Source organism: Leucopleurus acutus, assembly GCF_964270905.1.
Source record: "Leucopleurus acutus genome assembly, chromosome: 2".
Classification (NCBI taxonomy): domain Eukaryota; kingdom Metazoa; phylum Chordata; class Mammalia; order Artiodactyla; family Delphinidae; genus Leucopleurus; species Leucopleurus acutus.
The window spans coordinates 118798320-118820117 of record NC_139143.1 but is presented as its reverse complement, the minus strand read 5'-3'; the positions used below and the strand labels follow the sequence as shown (position 1 = coordinate 118820117).

The 21798-nt window shown below is 37.9% G+C and overlaps 1 protein-coding gene across 1 annotated transcript in view; it reads left to right on the top strand.

The window, feature by feature from the left end:
- The window catches only part of DNAI3 (dynein axonemal intermediate chain 3), a gene marked incomplete at both ends in the record, with an annotated part of 71969 nt that overhangs the window by 19052 nt on the left and 31119 nt on the right, over nt 1-21798 (top strand). The window contains 6 exons of the mRNA XM_082859106.1: nt 3812-3928; nt 13578-13768; nt 14536-14660; nt 16764-16853; nt 18712-18798; nt 19609-19737. Of these exons, the coding sequence (XP_082715232.1) occupies nt 3812-3928; nt 13578-13768; nt 14536-14660; nt 16764-16853; nt 18712-18798; nt 19609-19737 (739 nt within the window). The remainder of the gene's footprint in view (nt 1-3811; nt 3929-13577; nt 13769-14535; nt 14661-16763; nt 16854-18711; nt 18799-19608; nt 19738-21798) is intronic.

Below are 21798 nucleotides of genomic sequence, written 5' to 3'. Positions count from 1 at the left end.
GAAAAAAAAAAAAAACCGGGAGTTGAGGAGATTGGCCAAATGGGAATCTATTGTAACTAAACCAGGTAAAGTAAGATGGTGTCAGCAAACCAAGAAGAGACGGTGAAGAGGAGACATGTATAAATACAAAATGCTGTAACTCCCATCATTAAAGCCAACAAACAAAAAACTGTTTCAACCTTTCTGGCTATTAGCTACTTTCTCTGCTTTTTTTTTTCTTTTTCTTTTTAACAACAAAACTCCTCACAGCAGTTTTTCACATTCTCTAGTTGCACCTTCTCTTGCATTCTGCCTTGAGCCCACTCTAGTCTTAACAAGGTCACCAAAGACCTGCAGTGGTCTGATCGCCTAATCCCATTTTCAGACACCCTCTTTCTCCGCTTCTCATCAGTATTTAACATGGTTGACTATTTCTCCTTCTTGGCTTATGGGCAATACTCAGTGTACCCCTCCTAACTCACTGGCAGCTGCTTCTCAGTCTCTTTTACTTGATCCTTCTCCTTCCGATTTCTAAATATTAAAGGACCCCAAAGCTAACTCCTTTTGATGTTTTCTCTAACTACGCTTAATCCCTGGGTGAATTTATTCATTCCTGTGGTGTTACCTATTATCTGTTTGCTGGTGGCTCCCAAATCTATACCTTCAAGCTCAGTCTCTCCCCTGAACTCTACACTCATATATTCATATGCTTCCTTAAGTATCTAATAGGTGTTTCAAAGTTAACATGCCCAACAACAAACTTTTGATTTTCTATTTTCGTACCTGAAACTCCCTGAATCTTCCTCATCTCAGTACATGGCACTGATCTTCTTGTAATTACTCAGACCCCAAACCTTGAATTTTCTTGGGTCTATCTTCAAAACATACTCACTGCTATCACCTTGGTTCAAGCCATGATCGTGTCTTGCCTAGATTACTGGAATGCACCCTAACTGGGCTTTCTCCATCCATCCTTTCCCTCCTACATTCTGTTCTTCATAGAAGAGCCAGACTAATCCTGTTAAAATGCAAGTCATATCATGTCACTGACAGAAACCCTCCTATGGCTTCCCATCCTGAAGGAACCTACAAGGCTTCATGTGATCTAAATTCCTTCTGCCCCTCTACCCTCATTTCCCACAATTCCCCTGGTTCATCCATTCCAGCCCCACTGGCTTCCTTGTTCCTTGAATTCACCAAGCATTGTCTCTCTTCTCTCACCTTCGCCTCACCACCACTTAGAACTGAAGCTCCATGAGACTGGAACTTTGTCTATTTTGTTTACTTCTATATCCCCAACTCCTAGGACAGTTCCTGGCACATATTTATTAAATGGAGGGGGAAAAGGAACCAAGGAAGGGAAGGAGGAGGAGAATGATCAAGTTAAGGAAGAATGTGCAGCGTCACTGACTTGAGTTCAATGTTTAGAGAAGAGCCATGAAATATACAGTGAGAGAGGCTGTGACCAGGAGAATCTTGGGTCCTCAGTGTGGACCACAGTACAAAACATGATTTTCAGATCTCTGTGAACCAAAGGATCAGGAACCATTAAAATGTAATGTTAAAGTTAGAGCACATGTACCTAGATACCAGGGGTCAGGACAAGACATGGGTCAGAAACCGGGGAGGCAGATAGACAGACAGGCCAAACCAAAAGAGATGACGAGAAAGACAAGGATTGGTAGTCAAGTCTTGGCAGAGAATTAGGACATCAAAGATCATTAAACACCAAGAAGTGAGGGTAAGACAGGAAAGAGAGAGGTGATTCGTTAGTACAAAAGAAACTTAGATTTTGAGAAAAATTTCTTAGTCAAGACAACTAGAGATTTCTATTTTTCTACCAGGGTGCAGAAAAGTGAAAAGAATGAGTCAGCCAAGGTAGACTCAGGAGGTAGACTCAGAAAGGGAGAGTGAACTTCTAACAACAGGGACCCTAACCACAGGACTCTAGATTTATTAGGCTCTCAATGAATGTTGACTGATAATGATGAACAGTTGTTTCTATGTAGATGGAGGATTTAGCGGCAGGTCTTGACCCACAAAGTGGGGTGGTGGGGGGGAGTAAATCAAAGGGAATTCAAATGGTTCAAATCCAGGTGACTTGGGAGAATGCTGGTACCACTTACTAAGATCAGAAATTAGGTGGAAAAGATGGGATATGTGATTGTGATGGAAGAAGTAAAAAAACAAAATCAAAGATGAGGTTCAAAGAGTAATGACAATGAAAGCAAATGTTTACAGTGTCCTTACCACATACCAGGCATTCTTCTAAGAATCAATACTTTGCACATATCAACTCAATTAATCCTCACAACTGCCCTCTGAGGTGGGCACCATCTCCATTTTACAAATAAGGAAACTAAGGCAAAAAGAGGTTAAAAATGAAAGCTCAATGTTTAGAACATAATTTAAATTTAAAGCAATAATGAATAGATCTGCTGAGAAACAACAAAACAAATCACATTTTAAAAAATAATAGTGACTCAGTCATATTGCTACTTTGATGAAACCACCAGGCACCATATAATTTCTTACTTAATCCTACCTGGAGGGTACTAGTGTGGGATAGAAAATTAAAGATGACGGTAAGATCTGAACCCAAGTCTCTGGTTCCAGCACCAGCATTCTTTCTTTCCATCACTCTGTCTTCTGCCATGGATACTGATCTAGGCAGGGAAAAAAAGAATGAATTGTTCAATTAAATATAAACAAAACTCTCTTTACCGCTCTGTTTGATTACTCTCCATTAATATACTTGCCTCTCAGAGACATTTTCCTGACATTTGTTCAACAACACAGGTTAAATACAACCTAATTTTTTTTGAGCACTTAAAATGTCCTAGGCACTGTTTTAAAAGCTTTGCATCTATTAACACATTCAATCCTTACGATGACACTGTGAGCTAGGGACTTTCAGAATTTCTTTTAGGGATGAAAAGCCAGGCACAGAGAGGTTAAATAATTAGCTCAGGGTCACATAGCTAGTAAGTGATAGAACCAGGCTTCAAAGCCAGGCAGCCTGTCACCAGAGTGCACTCTCTTAAGGACTTGCCATATGATCTTTCTACAGCCCCACACCCTAAGATCAAGGAGCTCACTCAGTCTAGTGGGTGAGACTCACAAAGCCCAGAGGTACAATACAATGTGTTGTGTTCAAGGGTGGAGGTGAACACTGAGAGTGGACTGGATGCAATAAGTTTTCTCCCAGAGATGGTGCTGCCATTACTGCCAAAATGTAACTTGTTCCAGGTTTTGTATATTTAGAGCAGAGTTTCTCAACCTCAACACTACCGGCTGGATAATTCTCTGTTGTGGGAGAGCTGCCTCATGCACTCTAGCATCCCTGGGCTCTACCCTCTAGATGCCAGGAGCTCTTCCCAGTTGTGGCGGCCAACATTGTTTCCAGACATTGCCAAGTATCCCTGGATTGAGAAGATGGAACAGGATCGCACTGGTTGAGAAAGACTGATTTAATGAAATGAAGAAAGAATGATACACAAATGTGACAAAATATTAATAATTAATGAATCTGGGTAAAGAATGTATGGGAATTTCTTATACCCTTCTTACAACTTTTCTGTAAGTTTAAAATGATAGCTAAATATTTTTTTTACAATAAAGAGCTTGCTGATTATGTCAAAGAGAAATTTACAAATACTTTGAATGGCAGCCAACATCAATTGTCTAGGATAAAGAAAAAATTCAATATGTAGAATTTAAGTATAAAATAATATCCTAATATTGTCACAGAGAAAAATCTTTGCCCTGTTATGACCTATATTTGCTTGTCTTTGATCTAACTTTTGGTATTGAATTTCTTTCACTATATTAGGACATATCCCAAAAATGCTACTACGCAATATTATCCAAGAGAATTTTCGGAAGAAGAAAAAGACGCACTGGGACAATCAAAGACTTTGACTGAGTTTCTTAACAATGTGTCTGTAAGGTAAAAATTGTATATTAAATTTAAAAAACATAAAATGTATATGTTTCCTTATAATAATAGGTCTGAAAAAACAACTCTGTACCTGGTGTACAGATAGAAAGTATGAAGACAGTTATCAGATACGCATGAGCATGTGACACATTCTATAGATTCTCAGTCTTTCTTTCCCTTCTGTTGCTAAGCAACATGCTAGACCTTCTAAGCTAGGGCCACACCAAACAGTGTCAGCCTGGAAGGTGTATATAGTTGAACATGTGAGGATGTTTTCCTAACGGAAAATTAACATTTATTTACCATGGTTTCCCTTATTTAAGTCTTTTTCTTCACTCCTCAGTCCCCTTCTTAGCTTCATTGATTTTTACAGGATGACAAAGGTGAGGATGTTGTGGATGTTGAGGAAATCATTACCATGATGCTAGGAATTTACAAAAATACCTTTTAAATAAGAATCTGAAGTCAGTTCATATGTAATTTTTGGATATGTCACCTTATCTCTAATTCCTGTGTTGCTGCCACTCTTACTGGCCCTGAAAGAGAAGTGTCTTTAAAATGCCCCCTACACTCATATTCAGGCCCTAAGCAGACCCTGGGGACTTCTAAACCAGAGAAAGAGTTTGAAGGTCTCATCAAGTTGATATCAGAGTTCAGGTAAGTGGAGCCAATGGTGGACATGTCTACCAGTTGTACGATTGGTTACCATTTCTTCCCAAAATTAAAGATTTGGTAGACAAGTTCATATACAGCCCAAGTTAAGCTCTTCTATTTTTATTTTTAAGAAAACATTTTAAGACTAAATATCTTGAAAATTCCTTGTGACGACCTAGAGGGGTGGGATGGAGGAGGGTGGGAGAGAGGCCCAAGAGGGAGGGGGATATAGGTATACATATAGCTGATTCACTTTGTTGTACAGCAGAAACTAACACAACATTGTAAAGCAATTATAATCTAATAAAGATGTTAAAAAAAAAAGAAAAAGAAATTCCAACAACTCTCAAAAGTTACCTATGCCTAGAGAGAATCTGGTTCAAAAATTCACTAATTATTCAAAGAGAGCTTATTAACTATTTGCCACTCACTTACAGCATGTGTGCTATAGTTTTTCCTATGTAGACAATTAGAAAGAAACCAGAAAACCTGAGGTTTCTTTTCCTCATATCAAAATTAAGTAATTATTAAAATTTTTCCTAAGGACATTAAAAATGAGAAGTCTGTCTATGTACAATCAATTTCAAGGGAATAAATGGTCTATAGCCAATTCTCAATTATCTACATTGTGTATTATCTTTATTTATTTTTTTAATATTTATTTATTTGGCTTCATCGAGTCTTAGTTGCGGCAAGCCGGATCTTTGTTGCGGCACGCGGGCATGGGGGATCCTTAGTTGCAGCATGCATGTGGGATCTAGTTCCCTGACCAGGGATCCAACCCAGACCTCCTGCATTGGGAGCATGGACTCTTAGCCAATGGACCACCAGGGAAGTCCCTGTATTATCTTTAGACGTGGGCTTTTATTCTTCCCTTTCAATTGCCAAGCTTATAAGGAGAGGGATGGTGAACAGCTTCATAATTCCCTCCTTGAGATGTGGGAAGGAGGAGCCAGAACTATAAGAAGAAAGAGGAAAATTGGTACAGGAATTTTAACAGCATTGGCCAAGAATAAATAAGACACCACATTTACATCACAGCCATGCTTCCCACTCTAGAACTGTTTAAGGTTTACTTAATTTTTTAAGATTAGAATAAGTCTTGTTTTGTTCTGGAAGAGAGCTCTTTTAGAAATGAGTTCTTTCCTTCTCATAGAGTTTTGTCCAGAACAAACCTAAGGCAAGGATTATTTGCAAAAGAAGAAAATGATCTGAGAGGAGAGAGAGAAACTTCAAGAGGATTCTCAAAGCAACTAAGAAACGTTCGGTTGGGGGTTAAAAACACAGTGATACCCATGGGCTTTCACTCAGACAACAAGCTTTGCCAGCCTCCAGTTCATCTCTCTCAGGAACCACGTGGGAGAGTGCACCAAAATCAAGAAACAGGAAACCAGAGAAAAGGTGCTGTCTTCACTTCTCCCTTGTGAAGACAGTTCAGGCTGAAACAGAAAGAAATGATTTTGAAAATGCTAACAAATGCTTTTACTTGAAACTGGGCTTAAACCTTGAAGCTCCGGGTTGTTCATAGGGTTTTTCAGGGTTGTTCAAACACAGGGTTGTTCAAACTTTAATGTGCATATGAACCACCTGGGCATCTTGTTAAAATGCAGGTTCTGACTAAGTAGGTCTGGGGTGGAGCCTGCTGCTTTGCATTTCTAACAGCTCCAGGTCATGCTGATGCTGCCGGTCCAAGGAAATGCATCTAGTTTGAAAGATGAAGTACAAGAAGAATTCAGACCAAAGAGTATTCAATTACGCAGTGAATGGTAGTGTAATGATTAATGACACAGGTATTAAATGGTACCCTTATTTAATATGTTAGGAATATCTATTAGGATACTTACTGCTTATATTTAATTATCTAAATAAAGGGTTTTTTTCTTATTTTAGGAAATTCACAATTGAAAACCACTTTCAACTTACTATATTTATTAAAAAACCAAGTTGCTTAGACTTTCAGTCATTAGGGTAAAACCTTGGGTGGCATTCTAATTATGGGAAGGCTCCTAGAGGCCTTGGGAGGGGGCTGAGCTTTCAAGCCTAAACATATAAAGGGACAATAAACATTATAGTAACTTATAAAACAGGAACTTGTCAAGCCAAGTTCCCTAGACTAAGAAGAGCACCAAGATTGTTTTTTAAAAGAGCAACGTTAGTATTTTTAGCAGGATAATTCTTCATTTTAGGGACTGTCTTATGCATTGTGGGAGGTTTAGTAATAGAATTAAAAACATTAGCACCTCCCAGACGCTGTGACAGCTAAAACCACCAACACCCCCCACCACCGCACACACACACACACACACACACACACACACACACACTTCTAAGTTCCAAATCTCCCCTTGAGAATCTCTTATTTGTTGTTTTAAATTGTATATAGTATAATTATTATATATATTAATATAATAATTATATATATTTAAATACAATAATTAGTATACATGATCATTTGGTACTGAATATGGCTAAGAAAATTGCCTTTTCTATCAGTTTGGAGTTTTCAAAAAGCAAATGAGATCAAGTTCAAAGTGGAAGTTTACTGAGAAGTTCACTGTGAAAAATAAAGGGAAGGGAAGCAAGATTGAACAGGGAGAGCTTCAGACAAACTCCCAGCCAACACAACAGGGAGCTGCAGAGGAAGAGGACCTGTTGGAGGTGTCCTGCCAGGGACAGAACTGGCAGGCCCTTGTGCCCACAGCGGCCATGCTCAGTCTTTTTTTTAACATCTTTATTGGAGTATAATTGCTTTACAATGTTATGTTAATTTCTGCTCTATAACAAAGTGAATCAGCTATACGTATACATATATCACCATATCCCCTCCCTCTTGCGTCTCACTCCCACCCTCCCTATCCCACCCCTCTAGGTGGACACAAAGCACGCAAAGCACCGAGCTGATCTCCCTGAGCTATGCAGCTGCTTCCCACTAGCTATCTATTCTACATTCGGTAGTGTATATATGTCAATACCACTCTCTCACTTCGTCCCAGCTTACCCTTCCCCCTCCCCATGTCCTGAAGTCCATTCTCTACATCTGAGTCTTTATTCCTGTCCTGCCATTAGGGTCTTCAGAACCTTTTTTATTTTTTTTTTAGATTCCATATATATGTGTTAGCATACAGTATTTGTTTTTCTCTTTCTGACCTACTTCACTCTGTATGACCAACTCTAGGTCCGTACACCTCACTACAAATAACTCAATTTTGTTTCTTTTTATGGCTGAGTAATACTCCATTGTATATATGTGCCACATCTTGTTTATCCATTCATCTGTTGATGGACACTTGGGTTGCTTCCAAGTCCTGGCTATTGTAAATAGTGCTGCAATGAACATTGTGGTACATGAATCTTTTTGAATTATGTCTTTCTCAGGGTATATGCCCAGTAGTAGGATTGCTGGGTCATATGGTAGTTCTATTTTTAGGTTTTGAAGGAACCTCCATACTGTTCTCCATAGGGGCTGTATCAATTTACATTCACACCAACAGTGCAAGAGGGTTCCCTTTTCTCCACACCCTCTCCAGCATTTATTATTTGTAGATTTTTTGATGATGACCATTCTGACTGGTGTGAGGTGACACCTCATTGTAGTTTTGATTTGCATTTCTCCAATGGTTAGTGATGTTGAGCATCCTTTCATGTGTTTGTTGGCAATCTGTATATCTTCTTTGGAGAAATGTTGATTTAGGTCTTCTGCCCATTTTTGGATTGGGTTGTTTGTTTTTTCAATATTGAGCTGCATGAGCTGCTTGTATATTTTGGAGATTAATCCTTTTTCATTTGCTTTGTTTGCAAATACTTTCTCCCATTCTGAGGGTTGTCTTTTCATCTTGTTTATGGTTTCCTTTGCTCTGCAAAAGCTTTTAAGCTTCATTAGGTCCCATTTGTTTATTTTTATTTCCATTTCTCTAGGACGTGGGTCTAAAAGGATCTTGCTGTGATTTATGTCATAGAGTGCTCTGCCTAGGTTTTCCTCTAAGAGTTTTATAGTGTCTGGCCTTACATTTAGGTGTCTAATCCATTTTGAGTTTATTTTTGTGTATGGTGTTAGGGAATGTTCTAATTTCATTCTTTTACATGTAGCTGTCCAGTTTTCCCAGCACCACTTACTGAAGAGGCTATCTTTTGTACATTGTATATCCTTGCCTCCTTTACATAGATTAGTTGACCCTAGATGCATGGGTTTTTCTCTGGGATTTCTATCCTGTTCCATTGGTCTATATTTCTTTTCTTGTGCCAGGACCATACTGTCTTGATTACTGTAGCTTTGTAGTATAGTCTGAAGTCAGGGAGCCTGATTCCTCCAGTTCCGTTTTTTGTTCTCAAGATTGCTTTGGCTATTCAGGGTCTTTTGTGTTTCTACACAAATTGTGAAATATTTTGCTCTAGTTCTGTGAAAAATGCCATTGGTAGTTTGATATGGATTGCACTGAATCTGTAGATTGCTTTGGGTAGTATAGTCATTTTCAAAATGTTGATTCTTCCAATCTAAGAACGTGGTATATCTCTCCATCTGTTTGTATCACCTTTAATTTCTTTCATCAGTGTCTTATAGTTTTCTGCATACAGGTCTTTTGTCTCCTTAGGTAGGTTTATTCCTAGGTGTTTATTCTTTTTGTTGCAATGGTAAATGCAAGTGTTTCCTTAATTTCTTTTTAAGATTTTTCATGATTAGTGTATAGGAATGCAAGAGATTTCTGTGCATTAATTTTGTATCCTGCTACTTTACCAAATTCATTGATCAGGTCTAGTAGTTTTCTGGTAGCATCTTTAAGATTCTCTTTGTATAGTATCATGTCATCTGCAAACAGTGACCATTTTCCTACTTCTTTTCTGATTTGGATTCCTTTAATTTCTTTTTCTTCTCTGATTGCTGTGGCTAAAACTTCCAAAACTATGTTGAATAAGAGTGGTGAGAGTGGGAAACCTTGTCTTGTTCCTGACCTTAGTGGAAATGGTTTCAGTTTTTCACCATTGAGAATGATGTTGGCTGTGGGTTTGTCATATATGGCCTTTATTATGGTGAGGTAAGTTCCCTTAATGCCTACTTTCTGTAGGGTTTTTATCATAAACGGGTGTTGAATTCTGTCGAAAGCTTTTTCTCCATCTATTGAGATGATCATATGGTTTTTCTCCTTCCATTTGTTAATATGGTTTATCACATTGATTTGCATATATTGAAGAATCCTTGAGTTCCTGGAATAAAGCCCACTTGATCATGGTGTATGATCCTTTTAAGGTGCTGTTGGATTCTGTTTGCTAGTATTTTATTGAGGATTTTTGCATCTATGTTCATCAGAGATATTGGCCTGTAGTTTTCTTTTTTTGTGACATCTTTGTCTGGTTTTGGTATCAGGGTGATGGTAGCCTCAAGGAATGAGTTTGGGAGTGTTCCTCCCTCTGCTTTATTTTGGAAGAGTTTGAGAAGGATAGGTGTTAGCTCTTCTCTAAATGTTTGATAGAATTCACCTGTGAAGCCATCTGGTCCTGGGCTTTTGTTTGTTGGAAGATTTTTAATCACAGTTTCAATTTCATTGTTTGTGATTGGTCTGTTTATATTTTCTATTTCTTCCTGGTTCAGTCTCAGAAGGTTGTGCTTTTCTAAGAATTTGTCCATTTCTTCCAGGTTGTCCATTTTTTTGGCATATAGTTGCTTGTAGTAGTCTCTCGTGATCCTTTGTTTTTTCTTCAGTGTCAGTTGTTACTTCTTCTTTTTCATTTCTAATTCTATTGAATTGAGTCTTCTCCCTTTTTTCTTGATGAATCTGGCTAATGTTTTATCAATTTTGTTTATCTTCTCAAAGAACCAGCTTTTAATTTTATTGATCTTTGCTATCATTTCCTTCATTTCTTTTTCATTTATTTCTGATCTGATCTTTATGATTTCTTACCTTCTGCTAGCTTTGAGGTTTTTTTGTTCTTCTTTCTCTAATTGCTTTAGGTGTAAGGTTACATTGTACATTTGAGATGTTTCTTGTTTCTTGAGGTAGGATTGTATTGCTATAAACTTCCCTCTTAGAACTGCTTTTGCGGCATCCCATAGGTTTTGGGTCGTCGTGTTTTCATTGTCATTTGTTTCTAGGTATGTTTTGATTTCCTGTTTGATTTCTTCAGTGATCTCTTGGTTATTTAGTAGTGTATTGTTTAGCCTCCATGTGTTTGTATTTTTTACAGATTTTTTTCTTGTATTTGATATCTAGTCTCATAGTGTTGTGGTTGGAAAAGATACTTGATACAACTAAAATTTTCTTAAATTTGCCAAGGCTTGATTTGTGGCCCAAGATATGATCTATCCTGGAGAATGTTCCATGAGCACTTGAGAAGAAAGTGTATTCTGTTGTTTTTGGATGGAATGTCCTATAAATATCAGTTAAGTCCATCTTCTTTAATGTGTCATTTAAAGCTTGTATTTCCTTATTTACTTTCATTTTGGATGATCTGTCCATTGGTGAAAGTAGAGTGTTAAAGTCCCCTACTATGATTGTGTTACTGTCAGTTTCCCCTTTTATGGCTGTTAGCATTTGCCTTATGTATTGAGGTGCTCCTATGTTGGGTGCATAAATATTTACCACTGTTATACCTTCTTCTTAGACTGATTCCTTGATCATTATGTAGTGTCCTTCTTTGTCTCTTGTAAAAGTCTTTATTCTAAAGTCTATTTTGTCTGATATGAGAATGCTACTCCAGCTTTCTTTTGATTTACATGTGCAGGGAATATCTTTTTCCATCCCCTCACTTTCAGTCTGCATGTGTCCCTAGGACTGAAGTGGGTCTCTTGCAGACAGCATATATACGGGTCTTGTTTTTGTATCCATTCAACCAGTCTGTATCTTTTGGTTGGAGCATTTAATCCATTTACATTTAAGGTAATTATCCATATGTCTGTTCCTATTACCATTTTCTTAATTGTTTTGGGTTTGTTATTGTATATCTTTTCCTTCTCTTGTGTTTCCTACCTAAATTCCTTTAGCATTTATTGTAAAGCTGGTTTGGTGGTGCTGAATTCTCTTAACTTTTGCTTGTCTGTAATTTCTCAGTTGAATCTGAATGAGATTCTTGCTGGGCAGAGTAATCTTGGTTGTAGATTTTTCCCTTTCATCACTTTATATATGTCCTGCCACACCCTTCTTATGGGGATTCCCTTCTATGTTATTTGTTGCTTTTCCCTTGCTGCTTTTAATATTTTTTCTTTGTATTTAATTTTTGATAGTTTGATTAATATGTGTCTTGGCATGTTTCTCCTTGGATTTATCCTGTATAGGACTCTCTGTGCTTCCTGGACTTGATTGACTATTTCCTTTCCCATATTAGGGAAGTTTTCAACTATAATCTCTTCAAATATTTTCTCAGTCCCTTTCTTTTTCTCTTCTGCTTCTGAGACTCCTATAATTCGAATGTTGGTGCATTTAATGTTGTTCCAGAGGTCTCCTAGAGTGTCCTCAATTCTTTTCATTCTTTCTTCTTTATTCTGCTGTGCAGTAGTTATTTCCACTGTTTTATCTTCCAGGTCACGTATCCATTCTTCTGTGTCAATTATTCTGCTATTGATTCCTTCTAGGGAATTTTTAATTTCATTCATTGTGTTGTTCATCATTGTTTGTTTGCTCTTTAGTTCTTCTAGGTCTTTGTTAAACATTTCTTGTATTTTCTCCATTCGATTTCCAAGGTTTTTTGTGTGTGTGTGTGTGTGTTTTTGCGGTACGCAGGCCTCTCACTGTTGTGGCCTCTACCGTTGCAGAGCACAGGCTCTGGACGTGCAGGCTCAGTGGCCATGGCTCATGGGCCCAGCCACTCTGCGGCATGTGGGATCCTCCCAGACCGGGGCAGGAACCCGTGTCCCCTGCATCGGCAGGCAGACTCTCAACCACTGCGCCACCAGGGAAGCCCCCAATTTCCAAGGTTTTGGATCATCTTTACTATCATTACTCTGAATTCTTTTTCAGGTAGACTGCCCATTTCCTCTTCATTTGTTTGGTCTGGTGAGTTTTTACCTTGCCCCTTCCTCTGCTGCATATTTCTCTGTCTTCTCATTTTGCTTAACTTACTGTGTTTGGGGTCTCCTTTTAACAGGCTGCTTGTTCGTAGTTCCCATTGTTTTTGGTGTCTGCCCCCAGTGGATAAGGTTGCTTCAGTGGGCTGTGTAGGCTTCCTGGTGGAGGGGACTGGTGCCTGTGTTCTGCTGGATGAGGCTGGATCTTGTCTTTGTGGTGGGCAGAACCACATCTGGTGGTGTGTTTTGGGGTGTCTGTGAACTTAGTATGACTTTAGGCAGCCTCTCTGATAATGGGTGGGGTTGTGTTCCTGTCTTGCTAGTTGACTTGAGGTGTCCAGCACTGTAGCTTGCTGGTCGTTGATTGGAGCTGGGTCTTAGCGTTGAGATGGAGATCTCTGGGACAGCTCTTGCCGATTGATATTATGTGGGACTGGGAGGTCTGTGGTGCATCAATGTCCTGAACTCAGCTCTCCCACCTCAGAGGCTCAGGCCTGACACCCAGCCAGAGCACCAAGATGCTGTTGGCCACACGGCCATGTACGTCATGGGGAGCTTCTAGTCTCTTGGGAAATCTGAGGTCTTCTGCTGGCATTCAGTAGGTGTTCTGTAGGAGTTGTTCCACATTTAGATGTGTTTTTGATGTATTTGTGGCAAGGAAGGTGATCTCCACGACTTACTCCTCTGCCATCTTGCAGGTCCCCCCACCATGCTCAGTCATTGACTGGGAGAGAGCATGACCTTGGCTGGGAAAGTGAGGCAAGTTGTGATGATGCTAGAGGCTGTCAGCTAACACCTTCCTGGCACTAGAAGAAGTTCTGAGTAGCACACTATCTTGAATTTTTTTCTCTTAAGTCATTTATTTCACGCAGGATTAATCTTTAGTTACCAAATACAATTGAGAATACTTTTTCTTTCAGTATAAATGAAGCAGGAGGAGCTGCTGAAAGACGTATCACTGAATACTAAAATCCAACATCTTGATTCCTTTTTTTTTCTTTTACAAAATAGTGTTGAAATAGCCCTGCAGCAAAATGAAATCATGAATACATTTATTAATGACTGGAAAAGCCTGGCAGAAGAAGAAGGCACCTTTGGGGACAAGACTGATACCCACCTGAAAGAGTACCAGTCCTTTACTTACATGCATAACCTAACAGAGAAGATGATCACCTGTGTCTCCTGGCATCCTATCATCTATGGTGAGGCAGAATCATGACTGGGATTCCATTCTGGGATGACATTGAAATAATCTGTTGCTTTTATATGTAGAATTACAAACTAGCTCACTTTCCATGAGACAACTTGCATTCCTGAGTGCAGGCACTTGCGAAGCACTTTCTGCACATTCTCTCCATCATGTGTCCTCCCAGCTACCTTGTGGGACCACATTGTGGTCTCTACTTTATAAGGAGAGGACCAGAGCTCTCAGTAAAGTGACTGACTCAGGTCACCCAGCTGGTGCAATGCCAAATCTGGAACTTCATTCCCCCTGACTCTCAACTTACTGGGCGGGATAGGAGATACACCTCCTTTAAAGAGCTCAGCAACCAAGGGGATAGGAATGTGTGAGGGTGGATCCATGGACAGAGCCATCTGTGCCCTCTTTCTTCATCCTTTCCTGCCCAACATTGGCCCTCTCCTCACACACACACAAAAAACAAAAACAAAAAAAGAAACGCAACACATCTTTTTTTCTTACTAAGTCTTCAAAGTACACTGTTTATTTTGTGAACATCTCAATTTGGTCTAGCCACAGTTCAAGTGCTAAATAAGCAACACGTGGCTACTGGCAACCAATGTATTAGACAGTAGAGCTCTAAAAACACTCTTGGTCTCCTGTAGAATATTTTTACACACGTTTCATCAAAATGGAAATGAACAGTGACTGTGTAGGAAAACAAAACCTAAAAACACTTCTCCATGCACAGTTGCTGCAAATTTTAATTTCTAGTTGTGTTTCTATCAGGGCTAATAGCTGTGTCAGTGGCTGTACGACTCTCCTTTGAAGAGAGGGTCCACTTTTCTGGTAAACTGTTGCTGCAACCATCACTGATTCTTTTCTGGAGTTTCTCCGATCCCATACAGCCTCAGGTAATGAAGGAGAGTCATCCACATGTTCTAAAAATTTTAACTACTACTTTCACATATCTTTAGCAGTTTTAATTGCAAAATACTTTATAATCACTTAATGTTATAAACCCCTATAAAGCTAGGCTTTCTTCAATTCAGAATTTGTCATCATTCAATTTGAGCAAAATTTAAGTTTACACTTAGTTTATTGAAAAGATATATTGAACAAATCAACATGTTATTTAAAAAAAAAAACATTGTAAGAGGAATGTTCAAATGATTTTAAAGAGCGAACTCTTTTATGGACTTTATTTAGGTACTAATTGTTCAAATGCAAAGAGATTTTAGTTTCATGTGGATTTCCTTGATTCCAAGGATCACCAGTAGGAGATGGTAATGAGTAAAGATGACTGTGTGGGAGACAGTGGGGAATGGTGGGGACTGTGGCCCTAGAGGGTACCCAGCCCATCCATGGGGACAGCTACTCTTCTACTCTCCTTGCCAGGTTGTCCCACTTGTCAAGAGAATCCAGCAATTTTGTGTGTGATCTCCCAATTTTCAAACAGCTCAACTAAAACCAAACCAAAACACACAGCAGTCCAAATAAAATAAGGCTAAAGGCTGGGTTTGCCCCCACAGTGTTCAATTTCCGATATCTGCTCAAGATGAGTTCTGCTTAGGGGGAGGGTGCTTTATAGTGTTAGATTACGTTTTTTCAATGTACTTAAATATAATAATATTTTGTTTTTATAAAGCATTATATAATTAAGTCTTTCCCTAATAAACCCTAGTGTCCCCTTATTCCTTCTTCCCTAATTCATCTGAATTAAGGCAGTTTTACTGTTATAGAGTCTAGATGCTTTTTTATAGATACAGAGATCAAAATGACAGATCTGTCATTCTTCCTTGTCAGCCTACTTACCACAGGTATGGTGCCATTCTCTCACTGGTGTTTTCTATCATTTTCCAGCAGTGTAGAACTGCTCTTCACTCCATGCCATGGAAGTGTGGCTGAACCTCCAGGCAAATAGGAAGAGGAAAGAAAGACTCTCCTGTCCTCTATTTTTTTAATATAGAAACGTGATTTATTTATTTTAGTTTCTTAAGGAAGTCAGTAATCAGTTTATTAAGATAGAAATTCCATATAAAATTTATAGTTTTGTTAAATATACTTATAAAGTTAATTATATTCTATTTATTTATTTTTATTTTAAAAAATTTTTAACCTTTCCTCTATTTTGAAGAATAGCTTTAAAAAGACATGTAAATAATTTCTTAAAGATATGATACAAATGACTAATTTTGTCTTTGTTCTAATCAAAACTATAGGAAAGTATTAAAAGATTTCATTTTCAAAAGTAGAGGTTTCTCTAGAATCCACAAAGTACCAAATAAACCAAGATAATTCACCTCAATTCCAATTTGAAATCTTTAGCTCAGTGGTGGCAAACCAATGGCCTCTGGGGCCTGTATTTTTGGCTGTTATGTTTAAAGAATGGCAACCATGCAAGTGTTTAGCTTGGTGGTAACACAGTAGCTCAGGTGCTAACTATGGTTAGTATATCTATTTCCTCACACTGGTGTATTCCTTGCAAGACTTCCTCCCTACCCTCCAGGCACTTGATTTTGTTTACCTTATGGGTTCCGTATTATTTTAAAATTTGTAATATTACCGCTGGCAGAGCCGCCGTCTTCTCTTTTTCAACGCATTTTATTTTTGAGCGCTCACCTCTGTGCCAGACTAGGTATATGCAGCAGGGAAAAAATCACACAAATATGCTGGCCCCCAGAGCTTGCTCTCCACACTTTTCAGAAACACTGATTTCATAGTCTTTTTATTTATAAAAAATTATAACATGCCCCAGCAATGAGCCACAAAGGGGAGGGGAGGGGAGATTGGGTCCCCTTGAGAAACTACCTGCTCTCATATGCATGATCAATGTCCAGAATAAAATTCAGCAAAAGCAGCTTCCAATCCAGAGGTAGAATTCTGGGAATGGAATTCATGTGCATGTTTCTTATAAATAGCTATAAAATTAGACTTTTGACTTTATTAATATTATTTCTAGCCATGATCTTAATAGATTTTCTCATTCTCTCTTGAATTTGGGGGGTTTGCCTTAGTTAATGCTGGAAAGCCCAGATGACATCTTCTGCTTCCAGTTCTGTCCAAGTGACCCTAATATCATTGCTGGAGGGTGCATAAATGGGCAGGTACATATGGCTTTTTTTTTCAGTTCTTTATTAATTTAGACAGCATTCTGTAACACATTTTGCCTGGTAGTTTTTTTAACTTAAGGGTTCAACTCAGCAGAGGGAAGGCATGTCAATTGTATGCCAGTCACCATGCTAGGAACTGGGGTATGAAGATGTGTTAGACATGGTATCTGGGCTCAAGATGTCCACAGGGTAACCCAGTTATGATAACTGGAAGAAAACCGGGTCAGATCTATTTGTGTTGCTGGGATAGAACCACGCGTTGTACAAGATTCCAGGGAAGAACAAAAACCATAAGCATAATACCTCTTGGTCAAGAGCCCTCTTCTGAAATTTCCCTAGAGGTAGGAGTTAGGGAATGATCCAGAATTTAAACAGAATTCTCTGGAAAACATACTTATATCACTGAATTTATGTGTGTATAATTTGATATCCTATTTGCTTTTTTTCTTTTTTCTCTTTTAAATTATCTAATTTATATAAAATTTAGATTCTATCTTCCAATTGCCTGTTTCTCCAACAGAGCAAAACAAAAATCTTACAGCTATTTTATGATCAAAGTTTAAATTCATTGTGACACAGTGAGTTTGACCATTACCAGGGTATAATGATTTTTTATCGTGTGGCTAGGAAAACTTTTAGGTAGTTGAAATGTAAATGTCTGCATCATCCATGCCAACTTATCCAGAACCAAAAACATCTAAGAAAACTAATTTTTTTCCTCGGTTTTATTCAACAATAACTGGTGATCTAGTGAGAAGCAAGAGTACATCCTCCAAGCCCTGCAAATACTGCTGTTTTTACTCATTGAGAAGGTGACACAACTTTGTTTTAGAATATTTTAGAAAAGCAAATGCTGAAAATAAAATTACTCACAATTCTGTGATCCTGACATTTTGTTTACATTTTAGTGTACTGAAATGACTTTTAGTCATTGACAATTATTCTAATTTAGTGTTGCATATTCTGCTTTGTTCTGATTTTTCAAAAAATGACCATCTGTGTATATGCAAATTCAGAGTTGGCCATAATATTCAATTAAATAGAAATCGTCATTTCCTAGCCTTTTGAACAATTTTGGGTGTTTGTACTTAATTCTGGAGAGCAGACTGCTTTCTCCTGTGTCTAAAGCAACTGTCCCCACATTCCCTAAAACAGAGGAAGAACTCTTCCCAAAGCAGAGAGAATTGCATTATGCCTACCTTGGATTTAAAAAAAACAAAGCAAAACAAAAAAACCACTAGCATTTATTAACACAAGCACAAAAAATCAAAGTGCTGAAAATTCTTTTAAAGAGAAGAAAACATTATTAAAAAGAAGGGGAAAATCCTGAATAACAGGATGGAGAAGTAGGAACAAATTAAGAGAAACAAAATTAATAAATGTATGTGTACCTCAAAATAAATAATAAATATATAAAGCCAAAAACATAAATAAATAAAGAGAAGAAAACATTTTTTATATAAGCTTTAAAAGTTGCTGACTCACAGGGAGATCAGCTCCGTGCTTTGTGACCACCTAGAGGGGTGGGATAGAGAGGGTGGGAGGGAGGGAGAGGCAAGAGGGAAGAGATATGGGAACATAAGTATATGTATAACTGATTCACTTTGTTATAAAGCAGAAACTAACACACCATTGTAAAGCAATTATACTCCAATAAAGGTGTTAAAATAAATAAATAAAGATAAAAAATAAGAGTTGCTGACTTACTTAAGATGTAGGCTAAATTTGATTATCCTCCCAAGGTGGTTTATTTATCAGAGTGCATGCAATACCAATAGGTTTTTTTAAATGTTCAAGATGCAATTTGCTAGTTCCTGAAAGTATATTGTAATAACATTTATTTCTGTTTTAGATTGTCATGTGGGATATTACCGCACATGCAGATCGAATAGAAAACATCAAGGCAGGTGGTAGTAGAAGTAAAAACGTCACACTCAAGGTTAGCTTTTTGTAACTTTTCACTTGCAAATTTTTTCCGTTCAGGAGTTTATCAAAAAGTACACAACAGGGTTGCCAAGCTAAACAGAGACTCACTAGAAAAAAAAAAGTGTTATTTCCTAAGTCTTCACATCTGCTGTGGATGTGTTTTGAATCCCTTTTATGTAGGCCCTTGATTTAAAACACCACTAAACAGGTTGTACTGTCTATTCCAGGGGTTCTTTTCTGTTTTTATTGTTGTTAAATAAAATGAAGGGGCCAAGGGATTGCCTAAAGTGATGTAGTTGAAAGAGCACTGGATAGAAGACCCATGCATCCAGGCTTTAGATCACAGTCCTGTGAGTTTGGATATGTCCCCCATCCCCTCAGCAAGCATCAATTTTCTCGTGTATAAAATGAAGGGGTTAAAAGCTTTCCAGGTAATAAGACACTATGATTTGTGAAGCTGTGGATCCTGCCAAGAGGTCTAGAGATTCCTCAGCTCCCACAGGTCTCTGACCAAGAAACCATGGGATGTGGTTTTCTGTGCACTCACAGAAATACTCCTTCAAAAATGGGATCTCATTGGTTCTTTAGGGAATGGGTCAGTCATTCTTGTTAAAAGTTTAGAGATAAAATCTTAGACTAAACTGAAGTAGAAAGAAGATAATCTTATTATCTAACTATATAATACATAGAAACACTAATTTGTGTTTTTCCTTGAACTGGTATTTCTCCAAATTATTGATTTTAATTGGAATGATAAGTAAAGTATGAGTTGCTTCATCAGCTCTCTGAAATTAGCACATAACTTTCTTGTAACATTTTACAGCCTATGTTTCTCCTTGAACCAGAGACTAATACAGAAGCAATGTATATCAGACACTGTGCAGTCTCCTCAATAGAAAATGGACATAGGAAAGTTATTACAGATATACATTGGCTGCCTGACACATTTGAGGTGAGTCTTGATGGCTTCGTACTTTTCTCCTGCTGGCTTGTAAGTTTTTAGAAAATTTTATTCAAAGAGGATGTTTGAAGTCAACAATTCATTTGCATTTTAATTGTGAAATAACCAGAAACAACACATCACACAGTTGTATCACTGTTGACAGACCAAGATCAGACTTAGGGATGAGAATAATGCCAATGTGTCAACTTCAGTGGTTTATAAAAATAAAAAATGTAGGTGGTATTAGCACTGATATAATACAACAGTGGAGAAAGTGAAGGTTGTAAAAATAGAGTGCAAATATTTTACACCCTTAGCCTTTGCAGATTTAAAGTTTATGATTTCAACTATTTAGAGCATATAACCTTGAAGATCTGTGACATGTAGTAATGCGTCATTTTGCAAGGCAGTCTTGAATTGAGTGCGTCATGAGACTGGTAGGTGAAGACTATTCGTGCAGTGAGTGAGCCCAGCTGACTGCCTAGCATCTGTGCTGCAGTATGGCTTTGTGGTTCTTTACTTGACCCACAACGGCTGCTGTTTGTGAATTTGAAAACTAGTAAGCTTCCCAAATGTTTCCCTCAAGGAACTAAGAGTCTATGGAAATTAAAAGGTCAGAATATCAAAGAATATTCTGAAAACTTAGAGTTATGAAGGGTGATTAGCCCTTCAAGATATTTAAGTGGATTATGCAAAAGCACAATTACTTTTCACAGTTATAATGGACCAAAATAAATACAACAAATCAAAATAGAATATCGTATTTCTGGATTCTGTAGTTTTCTAAGCTAATTAATATTGAAAGAAATTCAAAACATATACATGTAAAGTTTTAAATTACAAAATAAAGAGCAAGTAGCAAAATGAAGAAAAATATTTGCCTCAAATTTGGTAAACACAAATTTTCCAGTAAATAAGCTAAAGACATATACTGAAAAGCAATTAGTAGATAAACAGGAAAATTATTCAGACTTTCTAATATCAAAGAAATTAATAATAAAGGAACACTAATGTACTATTTTGGACCTATTTGATTTTTTTCTTTTCCATTGGACCTATTTAATTTTTAAATGAAATTTTCTAGTAATTTCCCATGTTAGAAAGGATGAAATGGTGAAATCAATAAACTCCAACATTACTGGTTCCAACATAAAAGTTTTAGAATACAATTTAGTCAATGTGGTTCTTAAGTCATCCAAATTTTCAAAGTTTTTGACCAGTAATTCAAATTTGGGAAATTTATGCAAAGAAATAATCCAATTTGTGTCCTAAGACATACAATCACATGCATACCTTGACAAATCATGTCAAAGAGTATCCATGAAAAAGATTGGAAAAGAATGTAAGGTAGAATTATATTTGATTTTAAAACCTTCTATTTTCCAAACTCTATAATATGATTGTGGGGTTTTTTTTTTTTAAATCATTAAAACATAAAACTCCAGAGCAAGCGCAACTCTGGAGTCTTGAACTTCCTACAACAGGGAAGCCTTACTAGAGAGAGAGGAAAGATGGGTTCTGGATTGTTTATCAATCACAGTGGAAGCTGGCGGCTGTTAAGAGATCCTGACTGGGCTCATGCCACAGCAGCGTCAGCCAGGTTTCTAGGATCCTAGCTCCCGTGATGCCAACAGGCCTTGCCAACAGGCCTTACCACTGCTGCGCCTGTATTCTTCCTTCCACCCCTACTTTTACTGTTTATCTGCTGCTGGAACCCCCACCTTTGTTTGACCTTTTGCTCATCAATCCTACCAAGTAGGTAGGGTATCGGGGAAAGTCATGTTTCCCTATTGATTTGAGAGTAGCACCTTCATAGGTTGCCACAAAACCTTCCACCTCCTTTGAGAACTAGCTGGTTGGAATCCTGGACCTTCTAGGACTCTAAGGAGCCACTAACCCTCCTTGGACTCCTCTGTGTGCTAGCAGAGTTGTGCCACTAATTACTAAAAGAATGCAGGCACCCCAGCATTCACTGCATGCTGTAGGTATCTAATTTAACACCAAGTCTCTTTTCTATTGATCTTACCTGCTTAACAATCTCATAAAAGCTCCCATGTTCAGCTCCACAAT